The sequence below is a fragment of the Heptranchias perlo genome, chromosome 1 (genome assembly GCF_035084215.1).
Source record: "Heptranchias perlo isolate sHepPer1 chromosome 1, sHepPer1.hap1, whole genome shotgun sequence".
Classification (NCBI taxonomy): Eukaryota; Metazoa; Chordata; class Chondrichthyes; order Hexanchiformes; family Hexanchidae; genus Heptranchias; species Heptranchias perlo.
The window spans coordinates 75821829-75835688 of NC_090325.1; the positions used below are offsets into that span (position 1 = coordinate 75821829).

At 40.8% G+C, this 13860-nt stretch overlaps 1 protein-coding gene across 6 annotated transcripts in view; it reads right to left on the minus strand.

The window, feature by feature from the left end:
- Positions 1–492: 492 nt before the first annotated feature.
- pcm1 (pericentriolar material 1) overlaps positions 493–13860 on the minus strand; it is a 155571-nt gene continuing 142203 nt past the window's right edge. For all 6 annotated transcript variants that reach the window (XM_067986870.1, XM_067986848.1, XM_067986856.1 and 3 more), the window contains 5 exons: positions 9021–9093; positions 8609–8841; positions 2711–2803; positions 2497–2620; positions 493–1451 (listed from right to left, as the gene is read on the minus strand). In XM_067986870.1, the coding sequence (XP_067842971.1) occupies positions 1426–1451; positions 2497–2620; positions 2711–2803; positions 8609–8841; positions 9021–9093 (549 nt within the window). In that variant the 3' untranslated portion in view covers positions 493–1425. The remainder of the gene's footprint in view (positions 1452–2496; positions 2621–2710; positions 2804–8608; positions 8842–9020; positions 9094–13860) is intronic.

Sequence of the window (13860 nt, forward strand, 5' to 3'; positions counted from 1 at the left end):
CTGTAATGCAAACATGCAAAATGTATCTATGTAAACCATCAGGGTTTATGGAAAATGGAAAAAATTATGTAAAATTTGCATGTATGCGACTTACTATGAAGAATGGTACAAATCTCGTTTCAAATTGCATGAAATAATGCTCACCTCCTGAACTAACCAGAACATGTAGCTTTCCATTGTGACACCATCTATGTAGCTGTAGAACTAATTCAGAAACTGCTTTTGACAGTAAATTTTGGTGTTAATAGTCAATACTCATTTGCAAGCTGAAGTGCAGGTAAGTGGCATACAATTAAATCTCATTTACCTAGTATCTGTATAAAAATAGTAAGCCGATTTACAGAAGAGAATTTTAAGCAAATGACAGTACTTAAATGGCAAATCAATATTCTTAGTTCTTTTAAATACCAATCTTATATTGTGTCTGTACATAATTCAATTCTATACTAGAATATGAAAGCAGAGAACAAACCACAGATTCGAGATCAGTAATTCATTGCGTCAAAGACCAACACAACTAACTTTAACCTGCAACATATGTAAGCTGTGGGTCTTTCTAATTTGTGAATGAGTTGCCATATTAAGAAAGGTAGGACAAGTTCTTTATATATCCAACTTTCAGTTACATCGCATTTCAGATTTACAGGTGCGTTTGGTGGATTGGAGGCTCCACTGACTAAATGGTAGCACAAATCATTTGGAGCAGTTTAGCTACAATGGAGGAACCCAGTTAATCTAGAATGTCATTTTCCATGCCAAAATGCCATTCAATTTTTTATATACAGCATATGTTGAAGTCACCATATGTTTGCTTGTGAGGTTGGCTTTAATTTAGATGACGGCAGCAGGTTCTTACAAACTGCATATAGGTAAACATAGTGTCCATAGCAAAACAACTTACATGCACTGTAGAGAGTCACAAAAAAAATTGCTCCACATTGAACAAGCACAATAAAATCTCACCAGAAATAGGTTGATAATTGGCATGGTACTATGTTGAAGACCAGCACATGAAACCAGCTGGAATTACTCACTGTAGGTAAAAAGTACTGATGAGGGAAGTCTAACCTTCACTTAACCATCACTACCTTCTGAATGACAAAATATAGTAGTGCTGGGTCTGGAGCCTTTCATTATAAAACAGGATTTATTTTATTATAAAACAGAGTTATTTTGTCAGTAAAAATTGGAAATTCAGACTATAGACTATTCAGAAACCAAATTATTAAAAGTACTGTGATGTAACGCAGCTTGTACTCAGTGTAGACCAAGAAATCCTGGTCAAACCTAACCAATCTATAAAGGGGCAACAATTCTAGCAAAAGGCTAATTACAAAAAGTAACATATTTAGCCACAAACAGGGGTCAAATTTCATTAACTTATTCAAAAAAACAAGACAGTGATGAAGATCAATAAATGTTCATTCATGCACTTCGGGCTCCACCATTTTCTAAAATAAAGGGGGAAGAAAACGAAGGTTAATATTGTTGATAGTTTACAAACCAACAAGGCTAATGATTATGGAGCTAAATACCTGTCAAATTTAAACATTACCTAGTTCAGAAACAAGAAATACTGGTCTTCCTCTCCCCCACCACCAACCCCCTCCAATTCAAAGTGCAGAAATGTTTCCACAATAACACCACAGTACACAGCTGGAGGAGTGTTCTTCTGGGGTATGATGGCCCCAGATCAGCTCATAGGCTGGTCCAAAGCGGCAGCCCCATTGAATGGCACAGGGCCAATCCATGACACAAGCTACTTTTCCCAATCCGCGATAACACTGGAGTACAGTAAGGGGAAAGAGATCCAAAATGAAGGGTAAATGGATGTTAGAAAATTAACATTTTACAAACAGAAAGGCATTTTTATAGATATATTTTTTCAGAGAAATTGGGGGAATATTTTGAGCATAAAGTATTACTCCTAAACTCTCTTCCCTTAAAAATTAGAGATTCCCCCCCCCCCCCCCCATATCCCTCTTTTCTGGACTTTTGTCTTCAATTCTGAGATTCTCACTCTAGACAAGTGTATTGAGTGGCTCTGCAAATCTTCCAACAGAATGAAAACAGACAAAAGCAAGAAACTGAAAGCAGACTGCTTTTTATTATTAAGAGTGCTTAAATATAATTTACTAGAGATAAAAAGGCACAGAAAAATGCCATTTAATTTGAAAAAGTTCCATTTAAAACTTCTATGTTTTCTTTACACAGCAGTTACAATATGAAGAATCATACCTGCTTCCCCTCTGCTTAATCTATATGTTATTCTGCTATAAATTTCTGCTCTCATGATATTTTTGTAATTGCTGCTCCCAACAGCATATTTACACCGTTGCACGTCACAAGTCAGAACAGAAGGGAGATATCAGCTTAACTAGTTTTATGAACCGATGAGTTGGCTATACTTAATCCAATATTATCTGGACTACTATTGAGTAATTAAACTACAAAAGATGGCAGGATACTGCAAACCATCTGTAATCCACCTCTCACCTGGTTCCTTTAGAGTTTCTGAGTTGCCTGCAAGCTCTTGTGCTCTGTCTACATCTGAATCTAACAGAACACTAGCTAAATTGTTATTCTGCTCCTCTTCAGAAATTCTCCTCATCAATTCATCCTGTGGAGATTTGAAAAAAAATGAAGGAGCATACTTTTGAATTATGGCCCATTTAAATCTTTATTCAGTCATCTCCATTACAGGGATTACCTCAGAAAGCACCGAGAGACTTGGGGGTAAGTTTTCCACTTTAACAAAGTCATCTTCATCTGATTTTTGGCTCAGATTGCCAGATCCAGCTTCCTGTTAAAGGAAGTAAAGATATGCGTTTCAAAATTACTTAATCTTTGTTATGAGTTTTGCGGTTAAAATAGCACACACACTTGGGCATGAATGAATGACAAAATGCGTTTGTGAACCTTGGCATAGTGAGAACCACTTTGGCACAAATCAGTAATTTAACTGGACCAGTGGAAACAAGCAACACTGCAAGATCTTGCATCTATACCCCATTTTTCATTATCACACGTAGTACAAACCCCAAGGGGGTTACATTCTAACATAGAGTTATATCGAGTCTACAGTACAGAAACAGGCCATTCGGCCCAACTGGTCTATGCTGGCGCTTATGCTCCACACATATATTGCAGTCCTTAATAATGATTTCTACAAACATCAAATGAAACAAAAATATCTATGCTCTAAAATACAAGTATATACTGCTCATAATTTCCTTGCTATCAAAGGCAAACTTTTGTATAAACGTGCATGACTGTCGTGTTTCAGAATCTTTTGACCATTTTTCCATATAAAGGATTTTTAAAAAAATCATAGAATGGTTACAGCACAAAAGAGGCCATTCGGCCCGTCGAGCCTGTCCGGCTCTCCGTGAGAGCAATCCAGCTTGTCCCACTCCCCCGCCCTTTCCCCATAACCTTGCAAATTTTTTTCCTTCAAGTACTTATCCAATTCCTTTTTAAAAGCCACGACCGAATCCGCCTCCACCACCTTTTCAGGCAGCGCATTCCAGGTCATAACCACTCGCTGCGTAAAAATGATTTTCCTCATGTCACCTTTGGTTCTTTGCCAACTACTGTAAATCTTTTTTTTAAAAAGTTGGGTTTTTAAAATCAGTGTATTCACACAAGTTAAAAAAAGGCTCTGAGATAATAGGTAGTTAAAATGCTAATGAGCTAGCAGAGATGTTTCCCAGAGACATAAGCAATTTGTTAAAACTGTCTCAGCAATCACAAAAACAAAAAAATGAGGGGCCTGGATAGAAAGAACCTATTTCCCTAAGGAGAGGGGTCAATAACCAGGGGGCATAGATTTAAAGTAATTGGTAGAAGGATTAGAGGGGATCTGAGGGAAAAAAAATTCCCAGGGGATGGTAGGAGTCTGAAACTCACTGCCTGGAAGGGTGGTAGAGGCAGAAACCCTCATCGCATTTAAAAGGTGCTTGGATGAGCACTTGAAGTACCGTAACCTACAAGGCTACAGACCAAGAGCTGGAAAGTGGAATTAGGCTGGATGACCCTTTTTCAGCCGGCACAGACACGATGGGCCGAATGGCCTCATTTTGTGCCGTAAATTTCTATTATTCTATGAACAAGCGAGAAATAAAACAGAGACAGGCAGTCGGAGACGTTTTTTAAATGTGAATGCTGCAAGGTAGTCAGGCAGCAACGGCTACGAGAAAGTTGGAATATAGGAGAGAATAGTCACAAATTATCTTGTTCAAATCAAGACAACCCACTGATATGGGGAAACATGGCATATTCTTCATTTGTATTCCTATGCAAGATAAACCACTGTGTGAATTAAGTTTGATTATAAATGCTGTTCTGTATGTTCACTTTACTGTGAAATAAAGGATCTTATTGATTTGTATCAAGCCTAACCCCACCAAGTGTTTTCTCAGTCCATGTTCAAAGAGATTGACCTGCATGAGAAACAGGAATACCCAATTCAGATCACCACTATTGTTACACCCTGGGTTATGTTATTGTTCAAGTAGATAGAGTAGTGTGAGGCAATTCCCATAAAAGATGTTCAGGCTGCCTAGGGGAGCAACTGACACCACTGAACCGGAGAAGGTTATCTACGGCAGATCCAAATTTGTAACAATGATGTTTAAGATAGTTTTCGGTTAAGACTCCCATTTTCTCTTATTCTCGTTACCCATATAATGTACCAACTGCAGATCAGGATATGACTCTGTACCAGTCACTAGCAGATCAGGAATTATCTACTCTGTCTAATTTTCCCCGAAATGAAGTTAATAACCTCACATAGTTGGGGCCAGCAAATTGGGATTCAACTATGTGGGGGAAATCGCAGACACAAACCCAATTTTCACCATTCCATGGCAGTACCACCTTTAAAATCCTCAGTGATCATCCAATCTCACAAATTGTCAAGATACAAGACCACAGCTAAAAAATAATACAACCAAACTTAATGACAGGCAAATGTTCAATATACTACCAAACTGTTGTGTGCTGCTATTAATCTAGAAAATAATTTTTAATAAATGTAAGAGGATTATTCCATGTAGCAGCTTTGTACATGCTATCAATTGGTAAAGTTCGGGTATAATCATAGAGATGCTATGAGGTTTATAGAGGCTGATCACAGTGCTATTGTACGCAGCGAAGCCATGCTGTGGAAACAAGGGTGTCGGGTCAGTACCAGGACTGCTGAGTCCAGATGGTGCGGTGACTGTGTAGTTGTGTTGCCTAAGTTTGGATTGTGATCTTGGGGGCAGGAGTGGAGAGAGGATGAATGGGGAAGAGAGAAGGATGACAAAAATGTACTTTGTTTCATAAACACACTAGCTTCCAAACATCAGCTCCTGCAAGCAATTAACCTGAGCAGTTCAGAGGCAGTCAGGGCCTTTTGGGGCAGGGTAGCTTTAGAAAGTAAGATTTGAGGGGATAGATGCAAGTGATTCACCTTGGGATGTTCCAGGGTAGAGGGGGAGAAGAGAAGAGAAGGGCTGCAATGACCATGGGGTTGGGACATACTTAGCTTTGTCAGATGGCACCAACAGGCTTTTAGAGGTTGGGTCAAAAAAGAAAGATATTAGTCACTTGCCTGACATAAGCTGCTAGAAGAGGCTACTGCATAGCCAAAAGGTGGTCAGTGCATGGGAGTTCAGGGCAATTCACAAACACTGATATTCAACACTGCTGTCCCACCTAACGCTACTGCGACCCATTTAAAATGGAAATCGGCCATGTACCTGTTGACGTTTTTCTAATGGTTTTTCAGTCAGAGCCTGACATAGGAAATTTCAATGCATTTTTAAATGGAAAGTTGTGACCCACTTAATATTTTGAATATATAACAGATCACTTGCAGTCCCAATAAGAGGTTATCTGTAAAGCTGTATCTGCATATACCTTTTGAATTACTCGTGCAATTGGGGAAAAGGACAGGCATGCCGAAATCTTTGTACCCAGACTCAGACCTTCAGGCACACAAGGTCTCAGTCCTTGAGCAAAAAAAGGAACTGATGTTTACCTGGAGAGGCAAACAGATCCATTTCTGGATGACGCTAACTCACAATAATGTCCTGAACTACTGCAACTGGATTTTCCACTTTGGAGAATGAACTGAGAGATGACTGAAAGTGGTTACTACCGCAGCGTCTGTCCTGACTAAACGCTGAGTTGAGTAATCTCATTATCCAGACACCAGTGGACTAAAGCCATACATTTTCACAGAGAGCAAAAGTCTAGAGGTAGTGGAGCACACACACAATACCATATCCTATATAGTCTGGAAATGTTCCAGAACTAGTCTTGTTGTCCTTCATTCCAAGTGATGCATATGCCAGTTGAATTGCTGGCTCCTCCAATTGCCCTAAATGTTCCAAATTGTCATGGATGTGTAAGTTACTGCTATCAACTGTGGGGAACGCTATTTCAGGAACCGTCCTGTGGTATTTTGTTGTCCTGATACCACCAAGTGAGGTCCAGGATCAAGGCTTCATCAATCCTCACTGGTTGTGGAGAGGGAGGACTCAGCCATGGAACCACTGGTGGAGCAAGTTCAGCTGAAGTGATTTTTGAAAAGTTAGATGTTGGGAATGACAAAGATAATACTCTGCTGAGATCTAGGAATTTTCCTGTAAAAATATTAGATTCCTGAACACTAAGCTACTCAAGGCAGAAAACCCTCTGTTGGGTTTTCCAGAGCAAAGGATATTAGCTGCTCCTTGGGTTGGAGCTGGGACTTTGTATAAGATGGTGAATCCAAGCCCTAATAATGCATTGAGTTACTGCTGAATAACTGTGCTTGCAAACCTCTGGTGTGGGATAGGGATCTGCCTATCACTCAAGTATAGATATGTATGAAGATAGTGTATTCTAAGATGTACTGCAACTGCAGGCAAACTAGATGCCAAAAAAAGATTGAAGAGCAGTACCTTGTACTGATAACCTTGCCCCTTAAAATTAAACCCAAGAAACTGTATTCTTTAGGTTAATGGCATCTAATCAGCAACCTGGGCAAAGTGTCCAGATAATCTGTGCTAATGTGACCGTGTAAAATTTCTCCTGTTTTAGGAATCAAGTTTAGAATCCTAAGGCTTAGCATAAAGCAGAGCCTCTGTCACGAAACACCTGGAGAAGAAACACATTTTCTCTTGATAGATTTTGATCAACCCTGTTATGAGTTTGTCTTATCTAGGCATACAATGTTCCTACCGTGATAGCATCCCACAAATGGTCTGATATTACCTCAAAATTGCAAAGGGTTGCTAATAAAATGGTAGATAACTTTCTCTAACTATCTCTAGCACTGCGGTTATCTCAGAGGGAGGCACCCTACTGCAAATACACAGTACCATAAGTTTGTGGTGCCTCCCAATGTCCTCAGAGGAATATCCAACTGGCACCAGGATTACTTTAACAGTACCGTCGTGGGTGATGCTGGGACCTGTAAGTTGAAGGGTGCCTGTTTGAAGGCAGTCCCATTTACTAGACTAATAGTTATCCTCAGAGAGACTGGACATACTCTGCCTTTTACATAAAGTTCAGCACCAATTGGTGCCATAGATGTCTTGGTGCAGACATTCAACAAACTCTCAGCACTGAGGCCATAAAAGGGTCTTCAGTGTCAGTGGTGTTGTCTGATGCCAGTGAGCCATCAGTTTCAATTGAAATCATCAAGTCCTCAGCAGCAATTGGTGCCAATGTGTGCCCATCAAAACCCTATTGGGAATGGTTGTTTCTTAAGCTTACTCTGCTCCTTTGTCTTGGTCTGAAAAATGCAGAAAACACAGTGCACCCATTCCTTATGGGCGCATTTTATGAATTTGGCAACATGCTTAGGCGACTAACGTTTTTTGCAATAATCACGAGGGTCAGTGATTGTGAATGGATTATCGCATTTTGCAGTGTTTAGTCTTTGGCAGATGGCAATGCAGACATGCTAACCCAACTGCAGAACTATTTAATTTGTTTTTGATGCATGGGCTAGTACCACAGAGTGCATTGTATAACCACAGCTGAGATGCTGACTTGAGTGAAGAAATTCTACTTTGTGCCCTTGCACCTTTGTACACTAATGCATTTGTTTTTGCCTGCATTATTCTCTCTCTATATGGCTGCCTAGGAAGAAGAGGATTGGTTGCTAGTGAAGAGATATGACCTGGACAGAACAGCTTTTCTTTCTCCTGGATGCTTGCCCTGAAAGAATAGTCTAGTATGACCCTTTCTGAAGGTTTGTCACCCAGTGCCGACACCGTAAGCTCCCAAGAAACCTGGAAAAAGAAACACAAAACCCTGGAAAGACCAGAATGCTCGCTATTGTCTGCTTAATTTACTCCTGTAGAGAGGCTAGTGGCATGAACCAAAACTTTAGACAAAAGGTCTGAGGCAAGCAGTTTCTGATGGGGAAAACAAACTGCCCCAATGGTGCAGGTGCTGGGGCTTTCTGCAAGATAGGTGTGGCATCACTTATCTGGAACGTAATGACATACTCTTGTGCATATTTAGCACATGGTTTCCCTAGAACCTATTAAGCTCAGCTATACACCTATGGAGAAAGCAGAAGAATACATATTACAAGTATTTTCAATATTGGAGGATCTGTGCTTACATAATCATTAACTAGCACAGGAGAGTCTGTGTCAGGGCTGCCAGCCAATGAGCTTTCTGGTGTTCCTTGCAAGTCATTTTCTAGTTCCATCTGCATTGCTGTTCCAGCATTAGCACCTTCACAAAAAGGTAAAGGTGGCTTTGGACTCTTTGTGTCGTCATTAGCAGCATCAAATCGAGTATTTTCTAAAGACTCAGAAGGAAGATTTGAAATTGGGCTACTTTCATTTTCAGCTATAAAACAAAGAAAAGGTTAATTAAACATCATTAATTTATATACACATATACACGCATGTATAAAATAATCCAATCCAGGGCTTTCACCCTTCTAATTTGATAATAAAATGAATTCAAGATTGTTGAACCTCACCACCCGACATTTCAAAAAAGTCAGATAAAAGATTAAACTCTACCTGCAGCCACTGTTAAATTTGTTTTCTCGGTTTGACTAGCCACATCATCTTTATTGGGTTCAGCAAGAACATCCTATAAAGAGAAAATGTCTTAATGATTAATAAGCACTGTACAAATATTAAGTACAAAATGCTTATTCTATTATAATCTGCATTATACAACAAAATTTAGAGTGATAATGAAAAGGTCACTGTGAGTTTAAGACAGTGCTGTACTATATTACATAACTGTCAATTCTAATCGGTGTGTGGATTTCAGTGTGCCTCAGTTGACCCTTGTGTCACAACCCTCTCTGTATTGAATGTTGCTAAGGTCAGCTGCCTACTACAAGCCCACAGACAGTGTAGTGTTGGAAAAGTACTGAGGTGGGTTCTGTCCTTCCTCTATCAACGGTGACAATGACGGGTTGGTCCTTGCTGTGTGTAGGTACTCCTGCGTAGTCTCAGAAGCCTTTCTTCCATTGTTTGGAGTGCACCAATGTTGTGACAGTTTATACAGATGAAGCGATTTGCTGCCTTTAATGCTTGGTTCTGAATTATCTGTAGCCTCTTAAATGCTGTACAGCAAGCTGGATATCCGTGTTCCAGAAATGGGTGAATGTAGGCTTTAACCCCACCAATCGGGGGCCCGTGCCTTCAACCACCCAATATCCAATGCTCTGCAATTTGTTCCCCCACGGTTGCATAAACTTGGTTTGTATTCTCGAGTTTAGAAGGTTGATGGGTGATCTAAACAAGGTGTTTAAAATGATAAAGGGGTTCGAAAGGGTAGATACAGATACACTATTTCCTCTGGTGGGGCAATGCAAAACAAGGTGGCACAATCTTAAAATTAGAGCTAGGCCAGGCAGGAGTGAAATCAACAAGCACTTTTTCACACAAACGGTAGTGGAAATCTGGAACTCTCTCCTTAAAAAGGTTGTGGATGTTGGGTCAATTGAAATTTTCAAGACTGAGATCAATAGATTTTCATTGGGTAAGGGTATCAAGGGATATGGAGCAAAGACTGGTAAATGGAATTAGGACATAAGAAATAGGAGCAGGATTGGCTATACGGCCCCACGAACCTGCTCTGGCATTCAATAAGATCATGGCTGAAATTCCTCCTCATCTCAGTCTTAAATGGCCGACCCCTTATCCTGAGACTAAGCCCCCCTAGTTCTAGACTCTCCAGCCGGGGGAAACAGCCCCTCAGCATCTACCCTGTCAAATCCTCTCAGAATCATATATGTTTCAATGAGATCACCTCTCATTCTTCTAAACTCCAGACAGTATAGGCCCATTCTACTCAATCTCTCCTCATAGGACAACCCTCTCATCCCAGGAATCAATCTAGTGAACCTTCTTTGCACTGCCTCTAAGGCAAGTATATCCTTTGGTAAGGAGACCAAAACTGTACACAGTACTCCAGGTGTGGTCTCACCAAAGCCCTGTACAAATGCAGCAAGACTTCCTTACTCTTGTCCTCCAACCCCCTTGCAATAAAGGCCAACATACTATTTGCCATCCTAATTGCTTGCTGTACCTGCATGCTAACGTTCTCTGTTTCGTGTACAAGGACACCCAAATCCCTCTGAACGCCAACATTTAATAGTTTCTCACCATTTAAAAAATATTCAGTTTTTCTATTCTCCCTACCAAAGTGAATAACCTCACATTTTCCCACATTATACTCCATCTGCAACCTTCTCAACCACTCACTTAACCTGTCTATATCCCTTTGCAGACTCTGTGTCCTTCTCACAGCTTACTTTCCCACCTAGCTTTGTATCGTCAGCAAACATGGATACATTACACCCAGTTCCTTCTTCTAAGTCATTAATATAGATTGTAAATAGCTGAGGCCCAAGCACTGATCCTTGTGGCACCCTTCTAGTTACAGCCTGCCAACCTGAGAATGACCCATTTATTCCTAATCTCTGTTTTCTGTCTGATAACCCTTCCTCTATCCATACTAATGTATTACCCCCAACCCCATGAGCCCTTATCTTGTCTAACAACCTTTTGTGTGGCACCTTATCGAATGCCTTTTGAAAATCCAAATAGACTACATCCACTGGTCCCCTTTATCTACCTTGATAGTTTCATCCTCAAAAAAACTCCAGATTTGTCAAACATGATTTCTCTTTCATAAAAGCATGTTGACTCTGCCTAATCATATTATGATTTTCTAAGTGCCCCATTAGCACGTCCTTATTAATAGATTCCAGCATTTTCCTGACTGATGTCGGGTTAACTGGCCATAGTTCCCTATTTTCTCTCTCCCTCCTTTCTTGAATAGCGGCATTATATTTGCTACCTTCCAATCCGCTGGGATTGTTCTAGAATCTAGGGAATTTTGGAAGATCACAACCAATGCATCCACTATGTCTGCAGCCACCACTTTTAGAACCCTAGGATGTAGGCCATCAGGTCCAGGGGATTTGTCAGCTTTTAGTCCCATTAATTTCTCCAGTACTTTTTATTTACTAATATTAACTACTTTAAGTTCCTCACTCTCATTAGACCCTTGGTTCCCCACCATTTTTGGTATTTTTGTGTCTTCCAATGTGAAGACAGATACAAAATATTTGTTTAACGTCTCTGCCATTTTTTTATTCCCCATTATAATTTCTCCTGTCTCAGTCTCCAAGGGACCCACGTTTCCTTGTGGTACTCTCTTCCTTTTTACATACTTGTAGAAGCTCTTACAATCTGTTTTTATATTTCTTGCTAGTTTACTCTCAAATTCTACTCTCTCCCTTTTTTATTTTATGTCATTCTTTGCGGGTTTCTTGAGGTACAGAACAGCCATGATCTAAATGAATGACAGAACTGGCTCAAGCAGCTGAATGGCCTTCTCCTGTTCCCATGTTTGACCCTTGCACCTCTCCAACTTCCTCTCCTCCTTTAACACTCTGCTTCAAACCCATCTCTTCAACCAAGCTTTTGGTCACCCCTCCTAACATCTCCTTCTTTGGCTCAGCAGTTTTTATGATTACACCTCAGTGAAGCATCTTGGGAGTTTTCCTACATTAAAGGTGCTATATAATTGCAAGTTGTTGTTCTTATTGTTATTGTAGAACAGTCTATGAGTAAAGTTCTTGGGCTAACTCCGTGCTTCTTTCCACAGAGGACTTGCAATTGATCCAACCTGGCGATGGTGGTGTCAATGTGCCGTGTCCAAGCCATATTCCTCTGGAGAGTTATGCTCAGGAACTTCTGCTCTCTATTCGTGAGCAGCTTAATTCTCATATATTTTATCCTTCCTTCTTTTAGAGAATAGCATGCACTTTGATTTTTCTAGGGTTCAACACTATTCGCCATTGGCATGCCCATTTCTACAGATCATCCAGACATCCTTGGAGTTTTTCTTTTGCTATTTCTGAGCTCATTGATAATTGTGATGTCATCAGCAAACTGTGAGTAAACTCCAGTCCTACAATCAGGTATTGGAATGTCATTGGCATAAATGAGGAACATGTGTGGGCTGAGCCCTGGGGAACTCCTGCCATTGAGCAAAACCTGGTGGATAATGCTTTGCCCACTCTGACACCAACTGAACATAGAGGAAATTTGATATCCATGTCAACTTTCAGCCTCAGCTCTCTAAATGTACCGTGCCTGGAGGATTAGAAAATGCTGCTCCCTGGTTAGTAGGTTTACACAGTCTGCAGGCCCAAGAAGTTTACGGGTGAAGTTCCTAAGTTTTAAAGCTTTGGGTGACAGCAGATAACAGTAGTTGCAGAAGAAATTATAGTAGGTAGCAAACAACAGTTGGACATTGGCCCAGGCCAAGCCAAGCCGGAAACTGAACAGCATAAAGGTAAGGAAGTTAACAAGCAGCCAGCCAGATTTTGCAGGAGAGGTCTGGATTTTTGTACGAGGGGCTTGTTTATGGAGGGCTCACACTTTCTTGTGCACGTAGGACCCACATTTTCTGTGGAATTATATGAGGCCCACTCATTGGTTGTGGTATGTATATCTGGCCCCCTGCTCTAAATGGTTGGACACCTCTGCTTTAGATTACATTTAAATTATCTTTAAGGTTATGATTCACAGACAAATGTTATTGCATCAACCCTGGCTCAGTGGGTCAGCCGTGGCTCAGTTGTAGTGTAGCACTCTCACCTGAGTCAGAAGGTTGTGGCTTCAAGTCCCACTCCAGAGACTTGAGCACAAAATCTCGGCTGACACTTCAGTGCAGTACTGAGGGATTACTGCACTATCGGAGGTGCTGTCTTTCGGAGACACTGAACAGAGGCCCCATCTGCCTTCTCAGGTGGATGTAAAAGATCCCATGGCACTATTTTGAAGACGAGCAGGGGAGTTCTCCCTGGTGTCCTGGCCAATATTTATGCCTTAACCAACATCACTAAAAAAAATTTTCTGGTCATTATCCCATTGCTATTTGTGGGAGCTTGCTGTGCGTAAATTGGCTGCTGCATTTCCTGCATAACAACAGTGACTATACTTCAAAAGTACTTCACTGGTTGTAAAGCACTTTGGGGTGTCCTGACATCGGGAAAGGCGCTATATAAATGCAAGTCTTCCTTTCTTTTTGCCAATAATTCCCTCCAATTAATACATAGAAATGTACAGGACCACTGCAGTCCAACTGGCCTAACCACACTATATCTCTTATACTCCTCAATCTTGCCAAAAAACTATCCAGTTCCATCCTGAACTTGTTAATCAAATATTGGGAAGACCGAAGCCATAGTCTTTGGTCCCCGCCACAATCTCTGATCGCTAGCCACTGATTCCATCCCTCTCTCTGACCGCTGTCTGAGGCTCAACTTGACCGTTCGCAACCATGGCGTCCTAAATGACCCTGAGCTGAGCTTCCGACCCCATATCC